We start from the raw sequence: 25,843 nt of genomic DNA on the forward strand, positions 1-25,843 counted from the left end.
TACTTCTGTTCCTGTAAACACACTGATGACAGAGAAAGGATCCCTCCCCCACGACGGCACTACGCGCAGTAGCTGCTGTTTGTACAGAGTAGACACAAGTCGCAGCAGAGGGATTACAATAGTAAGTAAATATCAACTCTATAATATTAAGGAAAATAATTAATAGTTTCAGGTGAAGCATGAGAATACATTTAAAAATACATTCACTTTTTGAGAATAGCGTAATTTAAAAAGATACTTGTGCAGGGATCTGCTTTAAGTCCAACTATAATTTAAATGGAAATGTAGGACTGTCCCTCTGTGAGGACATTGCCTTTAAACGGTCACCAAAATCAAGAAAAAAGACAAATATTTGCTGTGTTGTTTTAACTCTTAGTGTTGTCAAACGGTCTGTTTGATGGATTTTACTTGCTATTTGTTCTTTTGGTTGTGTTCATGCATATGGCATACATTTTGGCAAGATTGTGTATTTTTGTTTAATCTTGGAATTTTCAGCTCAGCTCCTACAGTAAGTTTAAAATACACTGTGGAATCTAAATTGTTACATTCATACTTTTAAGTGCAAAAAATGCTCAATTGAAACTCGTTCAAACTGACATTTTTGATTCCACAGCTATCATTGCATAAAAACACGCATTGTATTATTTCAAAAACCTGGCTTTTAAATGGTTAAAATTTTGAAAATTAATGAATATTTGATATTTGTTATTAGGACTGGTGTTGGTTAAAAAATAAACTCAATGAAAGTAGCATTGAGCACGTTTTGTGTGCAGAGTGGAGAGTGTGAGTATTTGACACTACGCAAAAAATAGCAATATGTTGCTGCAGATCATTGACATATGCCCGGCTGTGATAATAATAATACAATTAAAAAAAAAATGAACTTAGCATGTAGTATATTTGAAATAATTCTTTTTTTTTGTTTTGCTTTTTGTTTGTTTGTTTGTTTGTTTGTTTGATCTAAAAACATAATGGCGCGATGACAAAAAAGCTGGCATTTAAAGGGTTCAAATTTTGAAAATTAATGAATATTTTATATTTATGATTAGAACTGATGTTGGTCAAAATTTAACTCAATGAAAGTAGAAAAAAATATAAATGTATACTATTTTTACAGCTTGATTTTGAAAAGCACATTTTGTGCGCAGAACGATATGTGTTTGTAATGTTAAATCGGGCCCTAAGGGGTTAATCGTGCTCAGTTACTAGTTTCATTCTTGAAATCAGCAAATTCATTTAGTTTTCTTTAAATATAGGATATTAGTTTATAACCTTTGCCAATATGTCAGACTTCTCTGATTTGCTTCTTCTCAGCTCCAGCTTAAAAATAGATTTATTGTCATAAATTGAAATTAGTTTAACAATCTACTGCAGCAACCTCATGTCTTGAATTACATTAAATCAACATTAAATGAGAAAAGTCTTCCTTAAATTGCCGAGGGGAACCTCGAGGGAAGAGAGAGTGTTTTCTGGTCCCGGTCAGGAGGAGTGTGGGAATCGGACATGAAGTTTGTCAGAGTGTTGAGAGGAAGATTAGAGTGAAATGGCCCAGATCAGTGTTTCTCAAGCTGCTCTTCAAGGCTGCTGATTTTCTCTTTCATCCTGCCGCTCTGCTGCCACACAGATCCTCTCCCTGCCCTCGGTCCTCTTTAAACCCGTCCCTGGTCTTCATGGTCAGAAGTTTAGCTCTGTCTCAAACTGGGTTATTCTTCAAACCTGGAAATGGAGGCTGAGATTTCCAGTTCCAAGAAGATTTCTGAAATAAAAATTCCTGGGCTTCATGTTTGAAAGAGACACTGATTTGTTTTAGTTTTTGGTGGGTAACATTTGTGTAATCAGGACCTCCCAATCATGTCAGTCTTTGCTGAAGAGTGCAATTTGTCCCAATTGTGTGTTATGAATTGCTCTTCAGATTACCTGCAGTTAGAGAAAGATTCTCTTAATGCCTCTTCAACCAGCTGCCAGTGTAACACTAATGAAACGTTAGCAGTCTGTCTGATAAACATCGGCCAAACCTAACTTTATTCCAACGTAAAGGAAACTCCTGATGATTTTTAGTCATGTGTGATCATAGAGTGGCTGGTGAGTGATGACTCTCTTTAAAGGAACTGTTTACCTAACAATGAAGATTTATTCATTATGTACTCACCTTCATGCTGATGATGATATTTTCCACCTGATGGTGTAATTTTTACCATATTTGGCATATGGAAAAAGTACATGCTATTTCCACTAGGTGTCACAATAAATGTTGCTGTAAATCATTGACTTATCCCAGACTGTGATCATCATAAAAAAAAATAAATTCATGACAAAAACCTGGCTTTTAAAAGGTTAAAATTTTGAAAATTAATGAATATTTGATATTTATTATTAGGACTGGTGTTGGTTAAAAAATATATACATCGGCCAAACCTAACTTTATTCCAACGTAAAGGAAACTCCTGATGATTTTTAGTCATGTGTGATGCTGATGAAAAGTTAGGTTAAGTTTTATAGTCCACAAAACACTCCTGGGGGGTATTTCAGAAAGCAGGTTATGTGGAAGCTGAGTATGTTTACACTGAGCGGAGGGAAACTCTGTGTTATCCATTCCAGAAAGAGAGTTAAGTCAAACTCTGAGTCAATCACCATGGTAACTGACTCTATGAACATAACCTGCTCGCTGGCAGGTTTTCTAGAAGAAACACAGAGTTTCTACCTGTCTCCTCCCACCTGAAGCAAACTGTCAGACACGGATAAGAAGCAGAATTATTACGCATCGTCGAGAGAGGTTTTTCAGATCTTGATTGGATGTGCTCTCATTTTCTGATGAATATCTGTTAGAACGGCACAGTTTTTTATTACAATCAAAGATTTATCTTAATAACATTATGCGGCCATAAATATCAAATCTCACACACTGCAGACATGCGCTCACATCAGAACAAATTTTGTGCATTGTGCTATGTTTTTATAGTTAGTATTTCATTGAATTTTCATATATACATCACCACATTTTAGTGCACCAATCAATGATTCCAATAGGAAAAAACAAATAAAATTTTGAAGGAAATATAACTTGAATATATCCAAAATCATAAAATAAAACAAAACTCCAATAATGAATTTAATTTAAAAAACATCCAACAGGCTAACATACCAACATAACATAAAAGAAATAAACAAAATCAATGATCAAATATCAGTTAGATAAATAAAAATACCATCCCCACATATGCACCACAATCTAATACACAATCATCATAGTAATTCTCAGTCCCATAAAGAAAGTTAATAATGTGTTCACGGTGTGTGCTTCATATCAATAGCCTATCAATTGTTAATTTACTCAGCAGGACGTCAAATATGAATAAAATCAAAGTGAGGTCGGCCTACAATCATGGCTGAGTGAAATATGTCTTACCTTTATGAACCTCAATGAAAATCAAATTTATTCAATCCATCACTTTTTCAGATGTATACTACGATTTTAATAAAGTGTGGTGCATTCAAATTTATGCATTGACACAAATGACATGCAGCAATTTTCTCCCATGCAGCTTTTCTCTCCTTAGCTGCTGCAATGGTTTTCTTCCTAAATATGTGTTCATATTTGCTGTAGGCAGCATGAGGACCTCTAGTTCCAATGGGGTAAAGTAGCTTGGTTTCTGTTTCTCAGTGGTTGCCATGGTGAATCGAGGTATTGGGGCTCCATTGATGATGGCTTCTTATTGAGGTTGTGCACGCACTGAACTCAGGGTGAACATACTCAGAGTTGATTGAACTATTTCAGATCAGCTGTTCTAGAACCGGAAACTCTGAGTTTCCCATCTCGGAGTAAATCAACTCAGAGTTCAGGGTTAGACTGAGAGTTTGTTGAACCTCCTTTCTGGAATACCCCCCTGGAGGTTCACGGGAAAAGAGGTGTTTGCACTCATCTCAAATGGTGACCAGGATTTAAATGTTAAAAAAATACAAAATAAAACTACAAAATGTCTCCATACTGCTTGTCCTAAGTAATCCAAGTGTCCTGAAGCCCTGATGTGTTTTGAAAAATGTCACTGGTATCATGTTTTTAGCCTTGTTGTAAACTGTAGCTCCTACTGTGGGAGCTGCGTTCACATATGTGACCAGTGAGAGAGCTTGCAGAGTTAGCTACAAGCAATAAGTCCCTTTGTAAGATTTTAAACTACTTCTGGTAACTCTTGCATTGAAAGTGTCTGTGATAGACAAAGTCTGACAGCATGGAAGCTAAACAATTTACTGCTGTGGACAGGGCTGCAGCCAAAGTGTTTAAGGCACATCAGAAGAAAATCCAGTATATATTTAAGTGTACACTACATAGAATAGTCACATTACTAGTAGAGGCAGCAGCACCCGTGATTTGCAAATTAAAACTACTGTTTTTGTTCATTTTTGTTAATTATTTTCTCTGCAGGGAAGGACTGATCTCCTGAATTTGAGGTATTGATTTGGGAAGTCCTGCATCAAGCTCAAGAGAGCCAGACACTTTCTCTCAGAAAAACTTCGTCACAATGTGGCAACCTGCCACACTGCCGAGCAAACCCTGCTTTATCAGAATTGCATATATTTCTCTCATAGACCAAATAAGGATTTTGTGGCTCAATGACTGCAAGAATTATCGCAAGTTTCAACCTTCAAACTTCTAAGTGTGATATCACACTGAGAGGACGCTGCGTCCACGTTTTTGTGTATAGACACATCAGCCCATGTAGAGAACCTGCAGTGCCCTTTTGGTTACAGTAGGAAATGCAGTGTGTTACTTCAAAGTAACATACTGCATTTCCTAATGGCAAATAATCTTTACAGCTGTTCGTGCTTCAAGTCAGTCCGGATTTCTTCCTTCTTCTTATATTGTTGTCTCTGTGTGTGTGTGACAGATCCAGGATCTGGCCATCCGCTGCATCCAGAAGAACATAAAGAAGAATCGTGGTGTGAAGGGCTGGCCATGGTGGAAGCTCTTCACCACCGTCAGACCGCTGATAGAGGTGCAGCTCACTGAGGAGCAGATCCGTGGCAAAGACGTGAGTATAGATACACACACACACACACACTGGTGATTCTTTGTTAATGGTATTATAATGTTGGCCTTTGAACTCTTACTGTATACTGAACTAGTATACAGGTAATAACAGACATATGTATATCTGGTAGAATGTTTGAAAGGCTGATATAACCACTCTTCACCAATCAAAATAAAAACACTTAAATTCAAAGATGTGGTTAATTTCAAAACGGCTTAAAAAGTTGTTTCAGATGAAAGAAAGTTGACATGATTTCAGAGGAATTTGTGTTTTCAAGAAACAGTTGGTGAGGACTAACGCAAAATGTCAGTATATTATAGTTAAGGGGGTTAATTTATGGAACAGCTGTAGTGTGGAACATAAAACATGTACAACATTTAAACTAATTTAAACATGTCTTCAAAAACAATATAATGAAGGGATTTGAGCTGGTAGAACAGAGAGGGAAACGTTGAGTAAAATATGATATGAGACAGGAAGGCTGCTTTTGATAGTGTGACATTTTTTTCCGTGTTGATTTGTTTCTTTGTTCTGTGATGTGTGTGTGTGTGTGTGTGTGTGTAATTGTTTATGATGATAGAATGATCTGTTCTTGCTTTGTCTTGATTCTAGAAAATTTGGATGTACATAGAACATATCTTGACCATGGATGTATTATAAGGAAGTCTGGATACAGCCGTGTGGGAGGGCCTCATTCATTCCTATGAGAGCTGCTCAGTGGTGCATGAAGCAGAGAAAACTCTTTTTCCGGGTTTAGAAAAGTGTAAAATACCCGGATCTACTGGCCCACAGAGCATTCGTATAAGTGATTAACGACAGCCAAACACAGCCGAGTGTACCCGAGCATTGACTCCGACTCACTGGCTCGCTCACACAGATGACCCGAGTGCTCGAAGCAAACAGTGCCGGTGCACGAGCATTTCTCTCGTAGTAGCTTAGCTTATTAGCAACAGCAGCTAATCGGCGGTATAATGACAGCGGTGCTATCGGTTTTAATATTTACGTGATTATCAGATAATAGTATATCTATCTCTCTTTACACACACACATACACACACACACACATACACACATATACATACAACTCATCAAGGAATCATATCGTAATCTCAAAATCAAATTAACAGAATCGGAACATGTTGTGCCCATAAAAAGGTAATAAAAGGAGGTGCCTTGTAATATTGCCCCGTGTTTTATTACACAGCTCAACTTTTAAAAATACTACATTCAGTACCTTTTAGTAACTGTCACTCACTGTGCTCTGCGCTGCTCACTGATAACCGGTAGTTTGAATACAGACCGTAGACTGTATATACGGTCTCTGATACAGACACGGTAAGACGCCATATTACAGGCTTTACAGCCAACAGCATATGGATGTGCTATAAAATTTAAGTAATGAATTACAACAAAAATATCCATTACTACGGCCGGTACGAAGCCTGTGCTGTGTCAGAAACTCTTAGAGTTACATGCGTGCTCTCACAGTCCCACGGGTCCAATGCGCATTCATTTTATGTCTGGAGAAACACCAAATTCCTAATCTTGATTCGGTAAATAACGCATTTTACGTCTTTAGGACTTAATGTTTTTAATAATGGCTATAAAAAAATGCGTTCTGAAAAGTCAACATGTCTCAAAAAAAATTATCCAGTGATTTAAGGAGGGCTCTTTCCCAATGTTAACAAATGGGGAAAAGTCTTTCTGGGCCAGTGTGCATCACGTGACGCTGTAGTTCCACTTTTGGCCACTATGTAAATTTTGCTTCAGAGGGTGGCGCACTTCCTGGGGGCTTGGTCATGACGGACAAACAAGCCTCTTGGAGCCATACTCTAAACCCAACAGGAAGTCAGCCATTTTGAATTGAAATGTCATTTTTTGCGATTTCATTGGGTTGGAATTTGAAACAATAGTCCTACAGATTTCAACAGATTGACTTCAGAATTTGTAAATCCCACCTTCAGATGCGGGCGACCCTAGATTCAAGCAGTTTTTATCTAAAATCAACAGTGTGGAAGTTATCAGGCCAAGAAGTTACATGTTTCGCCACCAAACAGGAAGTAATTTTTAAATCTATTTTACATGATCCAATCTGCCCCAAACTTCACGTTTGATGATAATCCCGTCCTGAACACATCTATCTGATAATTTTCAGTGACAGTGAGAGCTCCACCTATTGACACAGGAAAGACAAAGTTTTACACTAAGAGGTCCAGCTCCTAGCAGGTTGACTCGATTCTCAATCTCAAAATTGTCTCAAAAAATCATTAAGATGTTGGTGATGATGGAAAATGAATATTGTTGTTTTGTGTTGAATGTCGTTCTCGTGATGCCATGGCAAATTTCAGTGTTGCGACATGACATCAAAAACTGTCCTAACTTGACCCCAGTTGGTCAGATCTTAACAAAATTTCTCACATTTGATAAGAATCCAAGCCTGAAGACACCTGCAGTGCAATTTTGAATCACAGTCATAGCGCCTTGTAGTGGTAACAGGAAGTTACTTCTTTTACACTTTGATTCTTCCCTGAGAGCAGGTTAACCCCAGTGACCCCATACTCAGTCATAATACTGTAAAGACTTTCATGATACACAAAAAAAAACTTTTGAGTTTTCATCACACACTGTTGCCATGTTAACAAACTATTTGCCATAAAACAGAAAGAACTTTTTGAGGGGCAAGGCATGCATCAAAACACACCAAAATGTCTTGATCCATCAGAAATTGTAAATTGTGATATCTGATATGATTTTTTTGCATTGATGTGCAAAAATGGCTCTTGAGTGCCACCTAGAAAATTTCAACAAAGCAGCCCCCACAGACCGTTTAACCCAGAGCTACGAAACTTGAGAAACTTGTTCAAAAGCACAAGACCTACAAAAAAGCCTTTTGGGGCCATGCCCTAAACCCAGCAGGAAGTGCACCATTTAAATTTGAATTTTCATATTTTTTGTAATTTTAGTGTCTGTTTCGTTAAACACTTGTCCTACAGATTTCATCTGATCGACTTCAAATCTGGACAGCAGTATGTCCTAAAGTTGGTGATGTTAAATTGAAAGCCATTTTTGATTTCGTCAAACGCTGTTGCTGTTCTGTGGTGTTCTTCGCCATAAAGCAGGAAGTTGTGTTCGAGGGGCTAAAGATGCTTAAAAACTCATGAAATGTGGCATAACCATCAATAGTCCTATCATGTGTTTTTTGATATGATTCTTTTTGCTGTGATATGCCAAAATGTGCTCTGTAGCGCCACCTTCTAATTATCAATGAAACAGCCCCCATGAACCGCTTAACCTAGAGCTACTAAACTTGAGAAACATATAAAAGCCCAAGACCTACAAAAAAGCCTCTTGGAGCCATGCCCTATACCTAACAGAAAGTCCACCATTTGTAATTTTATTTAAAATTCTCTTTAAAAATCTCTTGCCATGTCTGCGAGAGCCTGACTGATTTTTCAGTAAACCTATATTACCAGCTGATATGAGCCTTTTACAGACATAATGGAGCAAATCAGCCTCTGCACATTTTTTTCCCAAATGAGCTGATAGGAAAACTCTGTTCACAGACCATATAAAGCAGGAAATTATTCTGGGGTGGTTTTGAAATGGTTGCATTCTATGGTTTGTTCAGCAGATTGCGCTCTTACTCCATTGTTGACACTACTCTCAGCACTGTTAATCACATGCACTACAGAGCAGCAGAACAGAGCACATACAGCCAAGGCACAATCACACAGGCTGACTGCTTCCCTTTGTCACACCTGTCACAGTTGCAGCTGTGCCTCTTTCTCACACACACGCAGAGACAGAGAGAGAGTGTCAGAGAGTCACAAACACCTCCACCACTACATGGAGGAAGCACTAATTTACTGCTGCGTGCAGTGTTGCCCTTTGTCAGAGAGACGCGGTCGCATCAGTTGGTGCGCGGAGGTGCGAGGGCCGATTCATCGCTGCCTGCAACTTTAATTTATATCGTTCTCCTTTTTTATTTGGCATTTTTCGAAATAAAGATTTAATTACTACTATTGCTATTTGGACAGATTCGCATCGGAGTATCCTTCAAAACTTCAATATTTTCCCCCCAAATTATGTTTTCATGGATATTCTGGAATTTTGACTTTTAATGCCTATATCTCTAAATATCTTAGGTAATGTACAAGAAAAACACCCGTACATACTCCAGTTGCACAAAATATGGACATAGTTATGAGTATAATTAGGTCTGCTGTATATATCTGCTGTGTCCCTGCAAACATGTCTGTCTGTCTGTCATTACCATCCTCCGTCTTTTCCCTGTCAGGAGGAGATCCAGCAGCTGAAGCAGAAGCTGGACAAGGTGGAGAAAGAGAGGAACGAGCTGAGGCTCAACAGTGACCGCCTGGAGAGCAGGGTAAACACACAGACACCGACAGACACATGTACAGGAGGGGGTTCAGGACATGTCTGAGAATCTATTTTAGAATTGTGGAAAAAAAGGTTAAAATGTTCGACACATGAGATGACAAAATTCAGCTTTGTTTCACTGGCTTGACTGGAGTTGAATACATTATCAAAGCATGTTGCACAAGCATGCAGCGTTTTTTTTTTATTGTTAGTGTAATAATTCAGAATATAAAAAGAAAACCAAAAGGAGTAGCATACAAATTACAAAAAAAATACATAATACATTTTAAACAATTATGTAAAATATAGTTCAAAAAGCAGTTTATCATTTTCTGAAATTCTTGTTATTGCTGACCTTAAGTGGTTCAGCCACTCACACAAATGCAGTGATAAAGAAGTGGACTTAAGGCAGGGATAGCCTCGTGATATCACAAGGTGGATATCCATAACAGATTTGGGCAAAACTTAACTGTCAGTAAAACACAGTTGCAAGATGACTGTGTTTCCACTGAGTGATGTTCTGCGACTTCTCTGGCGATAACATTCCAAGAAGCATGGTGATGGATGTTCAAAACATTAGCGGCTAGCTAGCTTAGCGGCTATTTCTATTGCAGCCACTGCACTAGATGTCATTATTTCCGAGCCATAATGGAAAGGCAAGTCCCTTATATGTGGGAAACTTTTTTGCGATTCTTTTTTTTAGGCATATTTTATATTTACAATTTCAATTTGCGCAATTTGGAGGTTAATGGATTCCTGCCTATTGTTGGATGTGGTTACAGACATGTCTGTGAAATGTAGTGAGAGGTGCAGCAAACTTTCAACCTGAGAGAGGAGTGAAGCAGCATTTTTTTTTAGTCCTGGGATGCTTCTCATATGTCTGTTTCCTCGTTTCCTTCACTTACGTCTTATCTTTGCATACTAGTCTCTGCTTCCTAATTTATTCCCACATAAGACCTGAGAAAGAAGCGTCTTTTTTAGAGAAGTGACACAGCCTCTCCTCTGAAGTGACATCAGTTTTTAGTTTTGTACCTACAGTCTTCAGGTATGAACAGCTTTTAAAGTAAATAACTGTTTTTATGCAAAGTAGTTTTATTTGTTGTTTTTTTTTTAACTTAGTTAAAGAAAAAAAGAATCGCAAAAAAGTTTCCCACATATAAGGGACTTGCCTTTCCATTATGGCTCGGAAATAATGACATCTAGTGCAGTGGCTGCAAAAAAATGTACATAGAAAGTACTAAACAGCTGCTTTTTGAAGGTGTCAGCACATCTGAATTCCAATGGGAGAGAGTTCTAAAGTTTCCAACCTCAAAAGCAAAGTCTCCTTTTGTCTTGATCCTGGAGAGAGAAACAACCAACAAACCGTGATCAGAGGAGCTCAGCTGCTGGAGCACGGGGCTGCTGTAGTTCTCCTCAGTAGGCAGGTGTCTGATCCTGAAGAGCTCTGTAAGTGATCACAAGAACCTTGAATTGGACTTTGAATTTGATAGGGAGCCAGTGAAGAGAAATAAAAGTAAATGGCACATGAGACTTTATTGAGATCTGGTCAAAAGTTTCCCAGACGCATTTAGGCTGCTTGCAAGCCATTCAGGAATTTTCTGTTGACGCAGATGAGAAGACAGTTATTATAGTTGAGACAGGATGAGAAAAGGTAAATGACAATTTCCATGACTGCATGGAACACAGTGAGCCTGAGATTCATAATGTTTCTCAGCTGGGAAAAAACATACTCGATCAAACACTTGAACTGTCCAGAGCCTAATCTATACTGACACCCAAATTTTAAAGGGAGGACCAAACAGAAAAGGAAAGAGAACCATCAACTTCTGTTCACCCTTTGAAATCTGGGCAGATGGGCCTTTTTTTCACAACAACATGGAAAAAAGCAACTTAAGGAGAAATGACTCAGAAATTAGCAAGAAATTAGTAAAAAGTACGAGAAAATTAACTGAAAATTAGAAATAAATAAAAAAGCAAAGTAACCCCCAACCCCCCGCCCCCCCACCACCACCAACAACACTGCTTAAAAATTATGATTCTGAAAAAATAAAAAATATAGCTGTCGGGACATTTTTCCATAACTTTAAAAAAAAACAACAACAAAATTCTAGAACTATTAATCTCTTGCATATATATATATATATATATATATATATATATATATATATATATATATATATATATATTATATATATATATATATATATAGTTATTATATATTTAATATTATTTAATAGTTATTTTTTTTTTTAATATTTTTTTTAATCTCTTATTGGAGAAAGAATGTAAGGCATATAAATCACAAAGCAACCAAGAATTCTTCCAGTTTTTTCCCATTATCTTCCCGCCCCCTAAAAGAGAGACCATAACAGAGATAAAGGCAATGACACTAATGGCAACAGTCATGCTAAGACTTATGGGTAGCAGCACACACCAAAAGTACCAACACACGACACACGATGAGAAAATAAGGAAATGAATAATTAGATGGAAATAATTAAAAAATAAAGCAAATAAATGTAAAAGCAACAAAAAAAAAGAAAAAGAAAGAAAAAAGGAAAAACAAACAAAGAGGCTCAGTCGTCGCAACCATGCAGAATAATGTATCTTGTGTTTTTTCTGTAGTGTGTCAGGGAATTTGATGATTATATGTATCAGCTCATGTACATGAATACAGCATAAACATTCTTGACAATTACTGTGTATATGTGTTTGTATGACTGTGTGTATGTTTGTTTATGTGCCGCATCAGATCACAGAGTTGTCGTCAGAGCTGGCTGATGAACGGAACACCGGGGAGTCAGCCTCCCAGCTGCTAGAGACGGAAACTTCAGAGAGACTGCGCCTGGAGAAGGACATAAAGGACCTACAGGTAGACACACAGACACACTCACAAAACACACACACGCACGCACACACACACACACACACACACACACACACACACACACACACACACACACACACACACACACACACAGAAGACAACAGGAGAAGTGTTGTAAAGTGACACAATCATGCAGTAAGAGAGCGGTTTTGTGCTCACATACCGCACCATTAAACAGCTTCAGTCTAACTCTTAAGTTAAGCTTTTATTAAAACTGTCACACAGCAGGGCACTAATGCCTCACTGTATCCATTACAGCTCTGATCCAGTCCCTCACTTTGGGTTTTTTTGCGAGCAGAGTTCTATTAAAGCAAATGGAAATGGAACAACCTTATTGTGATGGCAAATAGAGATGGATAACAGTTTATAGCCCAATTAGGCCTTTAGCAGGAAGGTTATATAGTTTTCTACAGCACAACCTCATTCTCCGACTTCACTATGAAGTTTGATGTTAAGGCAGATTGTAAAATGCAGTTTAATGTCGGCTCATTCATATATAAATTTAACATTAGCATATCAGCTTGAATTGAGAGGCAGTAGTGTTAGCTAGCCCTGCCTTTGCCCGTGTGGGAATATTTAATATATTAAAGTATTAATGTTGTAAGATGTAATATAAAATTAAACTTCTTAACAGGTTGTCTCATATTTAAACATGGCTGTTTTGTCGAGACATTCAGGCAGTAATTATTGAAGACCCAGGAGCTCCAAACACACAGCTCGTTCAGTTGCAGCAGGTCTTAGACATGCAGCACCGTGACCCAGCTGAAATGATAAAACCTAAGGTAAAAACTGATGGGAGTAGGCCTGAAATACATTTTTACTTTTAATCTTTAAAAATCCTGCTCCAATTTAGTCTCACAAAACCATGATAACCAGCAAAAAAGACAAAAAAAGTTATCACCTTAAGTTATCAATACCAGTTTATGTTGTTTTGTTTTTTTCCCTAATTTTGTTGTTTGCATACTTGTTCTTGAAGTTCATTCTTGGTGACATCAAAAAGTCAAAAAAGGTCCTAAGTCTGACCTGCCTTAAGCTGTAGGAACCCTGCAATCACTCAAATTCATATTTTACTTCATTTATCGTTTGTCTTATTGGGCAAATAAATCACACTCAAAATATGAGTGTGGGGAGGTAGACAGAGAGTACCCATAAGTGTCCAGAATCATACAAAAAGTCAATCAAATGCTTTTTAGGGAGGGGGGAAAAATGGAATTGTAAGAAATGTAAACGATTGAAGATGCGCTGGATTATTTTTAATGATTTTCTCATATGTTAATCGTCAATATAGGTGTCTTGCCAGATATTAAATAAATATGTTTATGGATTTTTAAAGAATAAAAGTTTTCATCAGTATTAGGTTACAAAGTGCACACCGTGTGTATTTATATCACTCAACACATGAGAAGGCAACACTTAAATAATACTAAGTAATACATTATACAAAAAAATACCTTTACCATTAAAGGGAAGCTTAGGCAAAAACCAAATGTGTCCAATTAATACACATTTACACACAATAACAGTTTTCCAGAATGCTCTGGATTTTTCTCAAACACTGATAGTTAGCTCCAAAATACTTTCTACTACATTCTGTATCACACAGGCAACAACTTTTTATTGTCACTTGTTAATTCAAAGCTGTTTGTCCTCACTGATAAACATTTGATTGTCTACACACACACACACCCACACACACACACACACACACAAATGCACACAGGAGCTTACGTTAACTAATGTATTCCCATGTACCAGATCAAATGCTTCACTCCAGATGTGTGTGTGTGTGTGTGTGTGTGTGTGTGTGTGTGTGTGTGTGTGTGTGTGTGTGTGTGTGTGTGTGCATGTGTGTGTGTGTGTGTGTGTGCGTGCGCTGTTGTGAGACAGCAGGAAAGCACAGCCTGCTGAGCTGTAAAACCTCTCTGTCTAAATGAGTTTTTCACCTAAAAAGCAACAAAATCCCAGTTTGTAGGGATGTGGCCTTTAATTTGTTCAGTATTGGGGAGTTCAAGCACAGAACGTTTTCTTCTTCGCTGAGTCTTTTCATTGAAGGACCAAATACACCTTTTGGATGTTTTGGACATTTTGTCCCATATTTACATCTCATAAATACCTTGATCCTTTCGAAATTATGTTGATATTCATTCATATCAATGTCAGAGCTCAGAAATGTGTTAATAACATTATTATGATATTGTAATTTGAGGCACAGTGCTCAAATTGGACCTCATGCAAGAACCTTTTTTTGTACACTTTACTTTTTTCTGTAGAAACAAAAAAGTATCTCAGCGACACAAACTTGTTATGAACTGCTCGTTTCTGCCTGTGAAGCCATCTGTTCATGAGCAGTGGTGCATTTGTGAGATTTGATCATTTGCATCAACAACACCCCGAAATTGCTTTGTAAGGCTATCTGCTCTGTTCTGTTTGTGAACAAGTTTTCATTCACAGAAAATGTTGCCTAAGAGTAAAAAGAAGACTTTCAGACCGCTGAGCTTCAAGTCCTGCATACATAACAAATGAAGTACTGTCAGTACTGCTATTGGACAACCAGAGACAGTTAGAAAAAAAATCTCATCTATGATATGGTGAAGAGAATAATAGTATTGCTTTCAGCTTAGGTCCATTTCAATATCATATTTAAACTCCAAATTCATTCTGATAAAAACATTGCAATTTTTTAGTCAAGCATGTGTTTTGGGGTTTTTTGTCTTGTGGAGAAATGCAGAATGAAAATTGTGAAAACATTAATGCCCCAAACTTTTCTTAATTACTTGTATGTGCCCCTTGAAGAAGCTTAAAGAAAGACAAATACTTTTGAAATGGGTGCTACATGAACAGAGAAAACAGAGAATAAGGACTGTGGCACTGGCTTTTTCTTTATAGTGACCAGAATGCATTGCGCTTTGCCAGACCAATAAATGTCAAGCTGGTGGATGATGTAATGTGAACACTCTCTTTTGACACAATGGTGGCCGGTGGTAACAAACAATCTCTAATTACAGTTTCAAGCTAAAATATGTTTCTGAAAAACTTTTGAGGTGAGAAAGAGTTGATTCAGTAACAGAATCTTCGTTTATATTTGATCCTTACTTCTCAGTGTTGCCGCTTATCGCAGCTTTTTCAGCCTGCATTTTCACTTTGCAGGAAGCAGTATGATGCCCATTTGCTTTTCACAAACTCTCACTTTTACAGCCAAACAGAGCACAAAAAATATAGAAAAGATATTGGGAAAGAAATAGGCAGTGTGCAGTATTATAATCTTGGTTTCTATTTACTGCACTGCCTAGTTTTTGTTTGATCAGATTTTGGTCTGAATTTGAGAGACTGAGAGAGGGGCGGTTGTGTCTCTTGATCAGCTCTATACTTTGTGTCCAGGGTGGCGGGCAAAATGAAAATGTGACAGTACAGCCCGTATTTCGAGCAACAGCCCGAGAGCCAGCAAAACTGGCCAGATAAGTGACACAGGTCAGATGGATACTTACACATTGTTATGATACAAAGCTGGTTAAAAAATGGCAAAATATTCCTTTAAGAGCACACCTGTCTGTACAAGTGGTTCTTGCAAGAGACTGAGTGACTTTCTTTAAATCTCAGCCCACTTGGATAGCTCATAATAGATGGGCTGTGCAGGTGTTGTATTAACTCTATTAATACAACACGGTATCTCACTGACGGCGAGATTCTATTAACCCTCAAATTGCGCAAATTGAAATTTAAAATACACCCAATGGAAACACATCAATTTTCATTAAAAAAGTTTCTGCGTTCGCCTGAGGTGGTATTTCAGGCGATTCCAGAAAGTCACATTTTGCAAAACTGCAATGGAAACACTTTTTTTTCTTTCGCTTTTTATAGGTCACATAACACTACATTCTGAAAAACAGGGCATGGTATGTGTGGACAGAGGAAGAGACCAAGATCTTCTTAAGTCTTATACGAGACAACAAACTTATGGCGATATAAGATTTGAAGCAACAATGAAATGCCAGTATTTATCAAGACCTCCAAGGAGACATGAGGGAGATCCACATCTCTGTGAAATAGTGGACTATCACCTCCCACAAATCCCTCATACGTGGGCTTGCCTTTCCATTATTACTCCATAACACCCTTACCTCCCCTTCGATTGGAAATAATGACGGCTAGGTGTGGTGGCTGCAATAGAAATAAAGCTGCTAATGTTTTGAACATCCATTGCCATTCTTCCTGGAATTTTAAAGCAAGAAGAGAAGTCTCAGAACATCACTCAGTCATCTTGCAATTGTGTTTTAGCGACATTTCGAAAATTTTTGCAAAAGTTTCTTGCAAATCTCTAATCAAAAAACCCGGCCTAGTGATACTTGCATATGTTACATGTACGTTGTAAATGATTTTAGCCACAGCTTCATTGTCAGTGAGTGTCTATGTGCTGTGCAAAAAGACTTCAGTGAAGATCAGCGTGTGTAATTTCAGTCTTTTTCTTCTCCACTCCAGACAGTCTTTCATTGCTGAGCCACACAGGAGGAATATGTCTGAGACAAGAAATCTGCAAAAATATTGCATGCAACTGAGATGGAAAAAAAAAAGCCACATGATCTTTTCTTACTGCCATAGTCTGGTATTAGCTTTAGCTGAACTTATATTTTTGCAGAGGAGTGTAGATTTTGCCTCCTATATTTTACAGTTGCAGTCGCAGGCACTCTGACGGGATCACTTCACCGCTATTATTGGAGAAAGAGGAATGATCACAGCAACCGCTAACTCTTCAAATAGACTGTCGGCAGAATTAAGATAAATATCAAAACATATTAAGCCAAAACACCAGGTCAGCCAGCACTGCACTGACAGCTGCAGCAGTGTTCCTCACCACGCAGTCATTCTCACTCAGACACAAACAGTCTATAAGCCGCTCCCTGTTTTTCTGTTATCCACCAGCTTTCCCTGCTCCTGCCCCCTCTGCCTGCCTCACACACACACACACACACACACACACACACACACACACACACACACACACAGAGCATGGACTGTAATTGTGAAATCACATTGTCAGGCCATTTCTCCAGCGCTGCCCTCCCCCAGCTCGCTCCATCCATTTAGTTCACTATTCGCCATTTTTGACATGATTTCTTTCTCTATTTTTATTGGGGGGTTGTTGGGATAGATTTAAATAGATAGGTGGGCTGCCTCCGAATGGTCAGGCTTAGAGAAACGTGGGATGGATTTATTTTCCTCCTGTGAGTGAGGGAGAGGCACAAGGGGGCAATGTGGGTATTCACACAGAGAGTCAGCTTCATTGCGTGTTGGTAGTGTTTGCACTGGAATGGAACGGTGCCATATTTGGATTAGTCTACAAAGTAACAGGGTTCCGGAGGATCCTTAAAAAGGCTTAAAAGGCATTCAATTCATTAATCTAAAAATAAGGCCTTAAATGGCATTAGATTGACTTAAATTAATTTTTCAAAAGTCTTTAAAATGCTTAGACATGGGAAGTAGGATTGTATGAATAGTTTTTTTCTGACGTTGCATTGTAAAATCTTTTTGTTAAATGATTAAATAATTCCTTCTCTTGAACTCATCATGATGGGAATCCAAGCAGTGAAATCTCACATGCAAAGTAAACTTACTTTTATGACAGTGTAATACGTTTATTGTCTTCCATGTGTTTAACTCTAAGCTGTTTTTTTCCCAACATTTGACGTGATAATCTAAACATTTCACTAGATTTAAGATTTGACAAAAAAAAATTGTCCTCCAATTTTGGTTATTAGAAAATTGGTCTTGAACTTAATTTCAAGTGGCATTAAAAAAAGTCCTATATCGAAATTGCCTTAAGCTACAGGAACGCTGAGTAAGGTCCTCAGGAAAATTACAGTTAAGTGTAACAGTTAAATGAAATAAATGACACTGCCATCAACATTCCCATACTTTTATGAGAGACATGTACATAACGGTGTCTTTTTTCCACAAAATAACAACAAATTAATTTTGTGTCCCAGATTTAACTTCATCTAATGGTGAAATGTAAACATGCTGCAGAGCTAGAAAATGGTTCCTTTAGATATTTTTACCTCGATAAACTGCTGTTTCAACAGATTAACTGTCAACGGTTCAACAGGTTAGTGTCTGAACACTGCTTCGTTGGGTCTTTTATCTTTTTTTGCAAAATTCACTTCAGTTCACCAAGTTTAATTTCTTGCATGAGCTCATGTTAACAGGGCAGTCCACACATCCTTAACCCATAGGGACTGTTCTGTGCATTTTACATGCTTTTCATTCTTCTTTTTTTTGATGATGTAAGCTGTGTTAATGCATATGCCATGAAAAGATTGTTTATTTTTATTTAATCCTTGATTTTCCAGTTCAGCTCCAACAATAAGTCTAAAATACACTGTGGAAACTAAATTATTACATTCATACTGTTAAGTGTAAAAAATGCTCCATTGAAACTGACATTTTTGATCCCACAGCATCAAAGCATAAAAACATAACATCACCATTCTGGACTTTTGCCTCGGAATTTGTCATTTTTACTAATTTCCACCTGATTACGTCATTTTGATCATATTTGACATACTATGGAGAAAATACATACTATTTCCACTAGGTGCACTGTCACAATCAATGCTGCTGCTGATCACTGACATATTCCAGACTCATCAAAAAACTCTACTCGGCATGTAGAATATTGACTTAATGTTGATTAAAAAAAAAAACTCAATGAAAGTGGAAAATCATATTAACGTGTAATATTTTTTAAGGCTTGATTTTGAAAAGCTCAGAGTGTGAGTATTTGACACTGCACAAAAAATAATGCATAAAAATCAATGTTGCTGACAATCATTTCTCCTCAATCCTAAACTGCGTTATTTTTTTAAAAAAAAAAGCATGTAATTTATTTAAAATAAATTATTTATTGTGTTTTTTCATCTAAAACATGGTGTCATCATAAAAAAAAAAAAATCAACTAATTGAAAACAGAAAATAAAATCACTGTTAAATATTTTTTAAAGCTTGTTAAAAAGTGTATTTTGTCAGCGGAGTGATTCAGGGGTGTAATATCAGAGCGGGCTCCAAGGGGTTAATGAGGTTGAGGTTTCCTTTCTCAAAACAATATTTCTGCCATTGTGGCCAAATTACACCGTCTATGTTTCTTCTGCCAATAAAACTCCCTTCAGGAGTTTTTTTTTGTCAGTCCATGTGATCAGCAGTGACTCTTCAGCTGAGGTTGAAGGTGCCAGATTTGGAGCATTTTGTATTGTTGCCAAAATGTTGCTCTTACCTGTGCTGTTCATCAGTCTAGTTTTGGTTTGAGTTGCTGAGTGTTGGAGATATTGGCTATTGAGATTTCTGCTTTCTCTCCAGTGTAATGGAACCAGATGGCACTCCACTTGTGGTGCTCACAGCAGCAAAAAATACATTTGGAAAGGTCAACAACATTGTGTCTTTTCAGAAATTGTGACCTGGTTATTCAACATAATCTGCACACCGTTTTGTGAGCAGTTCAATTAAGTACCAAATTTATGGCGTTCAGTCTTAAAACCTGTGCGCACACAGAACAGTACGCATGTGCATGCTGGAAGTTTTATAATGCTCCGTGGGCCTCAGCTCTTCTCTCCCTGGCTCTGATTGCCTTTCCAGACCCCCAAAACAACCAGCATGCTTTATGGCCCTGGTTTGACTCTCAGCTGCCTGGCTCCATCCCATAATAAGCAGCTTCCATCCAAGCCACACTTGATTTACACTTTATTTATTTATTTTGAACATGAAAAAATGAATAGAGAATTTATTATACAAAAACAGCCAGACAAAAAAAAGTTATATTTACAGACAATGAAAAACGTAAAGCAAAAGAAATGTTCAAATACGTAATGACTTGGTTTACATATATAAGGAATGAGAACTTGTATAATAATCCCAACCCTTTCTCCTCATAACAAAATACAACCAATAAAACCATAAATACATCTAATAACATGAGATGTCATCAAAGTTAGTTGTAATGAATATAAAACATTGATGGTTCATCAGTAATTGTACAGCATAAGGACATCAGGGTGTAAAGCTTGTTTAAAAACCCAATAGTTGAGGGCACAAATGATCTGAGATATGGTGAGTTTATTTATTTATTTTTAACTTAACAGAAGTGCACTGATAAATGACACTGAAGGTCATGAATAGCATCATCATTTTTGATGACACTCTAAACAAAGCTGTTCTTGTCAGCAATCATTCCACCATGATGGGATCCTAGTTTTTACTCCCAGTGGGACACATTTCTGTACATCTGCAACAACCGAAACTTCCCTATGTGGGTCCCTCAGATTTGATGTGGTCTAGAGTGTCTCTGTGGTGTCTAATGTGCTTCTATTTGAGCTCCAACACATGAAACCTGTAGAACTCCCCAGTTAATCAGACACAGGTGTGTTCATACCAGAAACCATTATTTCTCTTTGATCTAAACAGGCCAAGTTTGACACCATGAAAAAACAGATGGAGTCCATGGAGATGGAGGTGATGGAGGCTCGACTCATCAGGGCGTCTGAACTCAACGGAGAGATGGATGATGACGACACAGGTCAGACACATAGACACTTGGACAGAATAACAGATATGCCCTAGCACATCAGTAAATACTCATCCACTAGTACTCATGTTATGTTGCTTTAAAAGCTCACTCATAAATATGTGAACTGTCAGACTTGTGCTAAAGCTAATGGACACCCACACAGGTATTGGACTGATTAGATGTCTTCTCAGGACTGTGTGGGCGTGTACGGAGCAAGCCTGAGTGGCAGCTCTGTGTGTTTTATCACATCTGTTGGGGTAGGACAACGTAAGCCTAAGTAGCTGTGTCACACTCGACTTTGTAAACAGAAAACAGAGCTACACTGACTGAGAGTCCTCACATTAATACTGTATTTTCCTGTATTTCTGCGCTTGTCTTGCGTTGAGATTCCCACTGTGCCAACCCGGTGGTCTAAAATAAAAATAAGAAAATTAAAAATAAATAAAATAAATGAGAAGGCGCCGTTTTCCATGTAGTGCTGATATCAGTCTTAACACAACCCTATATAGAAACTGTAACCATGTTTTGGTTATTATAAATTTATACCATAATGTGTTTCCCCTAACATGGGAGGAGCACTCTCCACCCCAATGACAGCCCCCCCCAAAAAAAGTCAATTTTATTTTATTTTATATATAATGCTAAATCACAACAGAATTCATCTAAGGTCCCTTTTTATATAGAATAGGTCTAAACCCTGTTTTTCTTGCTTCGTGCTTTTTTATTTAATTTAATTTTCAGTTTTACTGCATCGCTGTCAGGCGGGGCTTCGCTGAACACGCACACACACACACACACACACACACACACACACGCCCATGGGCACACACCCACAGTTGGACAGACAGTAGAGCAGAGCAGAGGAGAGATTCTACACGTTATGTTATGTGTATTGCAAAGTGCTGGGGCTTTTGTGAGTGATTCGTCACCTGACAAAGACCGATAGTTTAAAAGCCATTGAATAAATCAGTAATGGAGAGACGTCGACCCAAGCCATCAGAAAAGTAGGCGAAAATAGCCGCATTTTGGCTTTGATGACAGGCTTTGATCCCATTTGGCTGTCAGAGGGGAAATACTCCTCCTGGCTCTCCAAGACTTAAGTTGGTTTGCAAGTAAGTATGTAAATAAATAAATAACCTATAGGTGAATACAGTACATAGAAAATTACTGGGGAATCATTTAGGTTTTCTTCATTGGATGGAGCTGCTCTATACCAAGCTCTGCACATACTGAAGGAACACTAAAGGTAATAAAGGCCTGGGAGCGTTGCCTATGGCTGCACTGTTTGACATGCAAGAGGAAAACTATGCTGGCAGCAGTCCAGGGATGGATTTGGAAATGAAGCTGTACCAATGCAAAGTCTACAAATGGATAATGATGACCAGTTGACCAGAGAGAAAAGTGCAATGGAGAGTGAGGGGTTTATAGGCAGTTATGAACCTTAGTGCTCAATAGGCATTCATGTAAACTATGTCACTGTAGTCAAGAAGAGGTAAGAAGGTGGCAGCAACAAGCCATTTCCTGGTGTTAGACTTAAAAAAAAGTTTTGTACCTAAAGACATATCCTAATTTTAATTTCAGTTTCTTTAAAAGATTATATTTTGTCCACCTCATTTACATACACACTGTATGGAGGAGCCAGGTATTATAAATAACATACCATGCATATTGTAAAAAGTCTGCAAATGTTAATTATTTTCAAAATAAGTTAATCCGTAGATTCTTTTTTTTTCATTAGACAGTATCATCAGACAGCCTTTTAAATGTCAGGATATAGAGAAAACTGTCAATTTGTAAAACCCAAACTGACAACTTCTTCAGTACCCAACCAAAAGTCCCAAACTATAAATCTACATTGACTGTAAACAACAAGGCGGCTGTGGCTCAGAGGTAGAGCGGGTCATCCTCTAATCGGAAGATCAGACTGTTTTCGATCCCTGGCTCCTCCAGGCAACATGTCAAAGTGTCCTTGGGCAAGATACTGAACTCCAAATTGCTCCCGATGCTGCGTCATCAGGGTGTGAGTTTGTGTGAATGGTTGCTGAGTAGCAGGTGGTACCTTGTACGGTAGCTTCAGCAACCAGTGTGTGAATGTGTGTTTGAATGGGTGAATGTCACATGAGTGGGAAAGCGCTTTGAGTGGTCAAAAAACTAGAAAAGCGCAATACAAGTGCAGACCATTTGCCATTTAAACAGAAAAAGATGGTAAATCCTCTGTCTAAAGAAGTCAAAAGCAGATAACATTCAGCATTCTGGCTTAAAAATAACAGATATCGATTTGGGAAATTGTTGTGAATTCCTTTTCTACCAGTCAACTAATTGATCATTTTCTTGGCTAGATCAAGTACAACATCACAAACAGCAGCCTTAAAAACAACCACAGAGTCACAATCAGCCTTTTGACAACAAGTTCATTTGGTGAACAATCCATCAACAGAATCTCATCAAACAAGCACTGAGTTGACAGTCTGGACACAAACTGTGCCTATGAACTGCACATACACACACTCCCACACAGACGTCACAGTGGTAGTAATTCACTGTCGTACTGTGTTCTACGGTGGAGGTGCAGGAACTGTAGAAGTGGTGTCCGATCAATGCTTTGACAAAAGCCCAGAAAAATCAGATGTGAAGAAGTACATTAGAGATTGATCAGTTAAAAGTGAAAAATGAAGTAAGGATTGAGTTGCAGATGCCCTGCAGGCAGGCTGCCAGCTGTCATTGTGTGCCATGCAGACTTTGCGAATGTAGAATTGATTTTTAAGTGTCTTCATGTTGCATAGGTTGGAGCAACTTTGTTTGTTTGTACCAGCTTTAACTCAGGTGAATCAACACGGCAACACAATTATGAAGGTTTTCTTCATGTCCGACTCAAAGGACACGCAGTATGTGTGGGTTGTGCCATATGGAAGTACCTGAAAATAGTAAAGATCTAACTGAAATGTGTCTGGGAGTATTGGAACTCACTCAGGAAAGCAGGGGAATCTGAAATACTTGAAACAGTTTGAAACTGGCTTTAGGTAAACATCTTGGTCTCAAAAAGTAATTCAATAACATGTGGTCCTACTTTAGTTAAACTTAGTGCTTGGGAAATACAATCAAGATATTTTATTAAACCTCTTTTTTGCGTCTATCTTGTTTATTCTGCTGATATTTCTTCTTCTTTGATACTCATGGTTTCAGAAAAATGAATTGAATGATGTGTGTAGCATGTCCATATTGATAAAAGTTTAGTTATAAGTTAAGGATATTATGAGACATTAGTTGTTAGAGACCAAAAAATTCCAAATCCAAAACATTGTTTGTACCTCATTACTAACACAATTATTAACAATACAATCAATTTCTTTAAAAAGGCCTACGTTTGAACTTTTTTTAACGAAAATTCTAATCATCTTGATATGAAATATAGTTTTACATAAGTTTTTCTTTAAATTGTATTTAACCTTTTCTTTCGTTGAGTAAAGAACTTATGTCTCATATTTGCAAAGAAACAAATGGTCACTGCCATGTCAATTTAACCAGATCAAATTTTAAAATGAGACAAGTTGACCTGCATCATAACAGGAGGGTTAAATGAGACTTTAATGACATGGAAATGTTTGGCCACAAGAAATGTCCCGAAAAGTCAGAGTATGGGATCCTGTCATGTATCTTTCAATTAAGTATTTTATGACTCACAGACGATGGGAGGTACTTAGGTTTCAAACTAATACTGTATTTTTGTGACAGACATGTCTTTATAGGAAAAAGCATTTCATATGAGCGGCATGCAGCAAAATGTTCAGATATGAAACGAACCAGGTAAAGCTGACTGTGAGCATGCTGCTGTGACAGGAGGAGAGTGGAGGCTGAAGTATGAGCGAGCCATCAGGGAGATTGAATTCACCAAGAAGAGACTGCAGCAGGAGTTTGAGGACAAGCTGGAGGTGGAGCAGCAGAACAAACGGCAGCTGGAGAGGAGGGTGAGTGCACATCACACAAATTTTCAGTCACACACCTGCAGCTACAAACCATGGTGTTCCATCTCTGATATAATGATGACCATGCTGTTTGACTCTCTCTCTTGTAGAATTCAGTTGTTTTAACTAAGCATTAATGCATTCAATAAAAATCATATATCCCAAACATTTGATGTTTAAGGTATGATACAAGGCTCTTCACAAATTAGACACTTTCAAGCTTGTTGTTTATTCACAATTCAAATATTTGTGGGGCTTGTACAATATCTGATTTTTACTACATTAATATCATGGCCACAAGAGTTCACAATTGTGATATTTTTGCAATATCTATTGAAAATCTTTAGAAAAAAACCTGGTGTCAGTCAAACTCATCTTAAACTTTGTTTATTGTGTATTTTGTCTACTTTTTTAAGGGGAGGTAGAAAGAGAGCCTAACCATAACTGTACCAAATCATATCAAAAAGAGCAATCACACTGAAAGAATAGTGGTGTCAAGGGAGAGACTCAAAGTGAAAATTAAAAGAAACGGAAATGATTTGAGAGCTCCTTGATTACTTACACAATATTATCATATGTGTATAATTAACATGATATCTGGATTTGATTTTCATATATCAAACTTATCACCAATACCGGCACATCATGCCACCCCAAACAGCAAGCCAGAGTTATTCATAAGTACAAAACTGAAGCCCATATAAACCAGAGAAATCATGGAAAATTGTTTTGTAAAACCTTTTTGACATTAATGGCTTCCAGATAATTTCAGTTTAACTTTCAGTTTGTAACCCTTTGTAACCTGAATAAATTGGCCTTCTTTTTTGTTTCAAAAACATGAGAAAAAAGGTAATGTCAAANTGTTTCAAAAACATGAGAAAAAAAGGTAATGTCAAATTAACTGAGAAATGACCCCAAACATTGCAAAAAAGAAATTGTAAAAAGTTCAAGAAAAATAGCAACAAACAAGGAAATGACCTAAAACATGCATAATAATGATAGTAATAAAAACAACAATAACAGTAACAGTAACAAT

General features: G+C 37.6%; 1 protein-coding gene across 1 annotated transcript in view; it reads left to right on the top strand.

Annotated features, from left to right (window-relative positions):
- Positions 1 to 25,843, top strand: part of LOC121943001 (unconventional myosin-XVIIIa-like) — a 205,336-nt gene that overhangs the window by 120,723 nt on the left and 58,770 nt on the right. The window contains 6 exon segments of the mRNA XM_042486347.1: positions 4,884 to 5,027; positions 9,325 to 9,414; positions 12,160 to 12,279; positions 20,743 to 20,854; positions 24,683 to 24,863; positions 25,686 to 25,709. Of these exon segments, the coding sequence (XP_042342281.1) occupies positions 4,884 to 5,027; positions 9,325 to 9,414; positions 12,160 to 12,279; positions 20,743 to 20,854; positions 24,683 to 24,863; positions 25,686 to 25,709 (671 nt within the window).

This window comes from Plectropomus leopardus, chromosome 5 (assembly GCF_008729295.1).
Source record: "Plectropomus leopardus isolate mb chromosome 5, YSFRI_Pleo_2.0, whole genome shotgun sequence".
Taxonomy (NCBI): Eukaryota; Metazoa; Chordata; class Actinopteri; order Perciformes; family Serranidae; genus Plectropomus; species Plectropomus leopardus.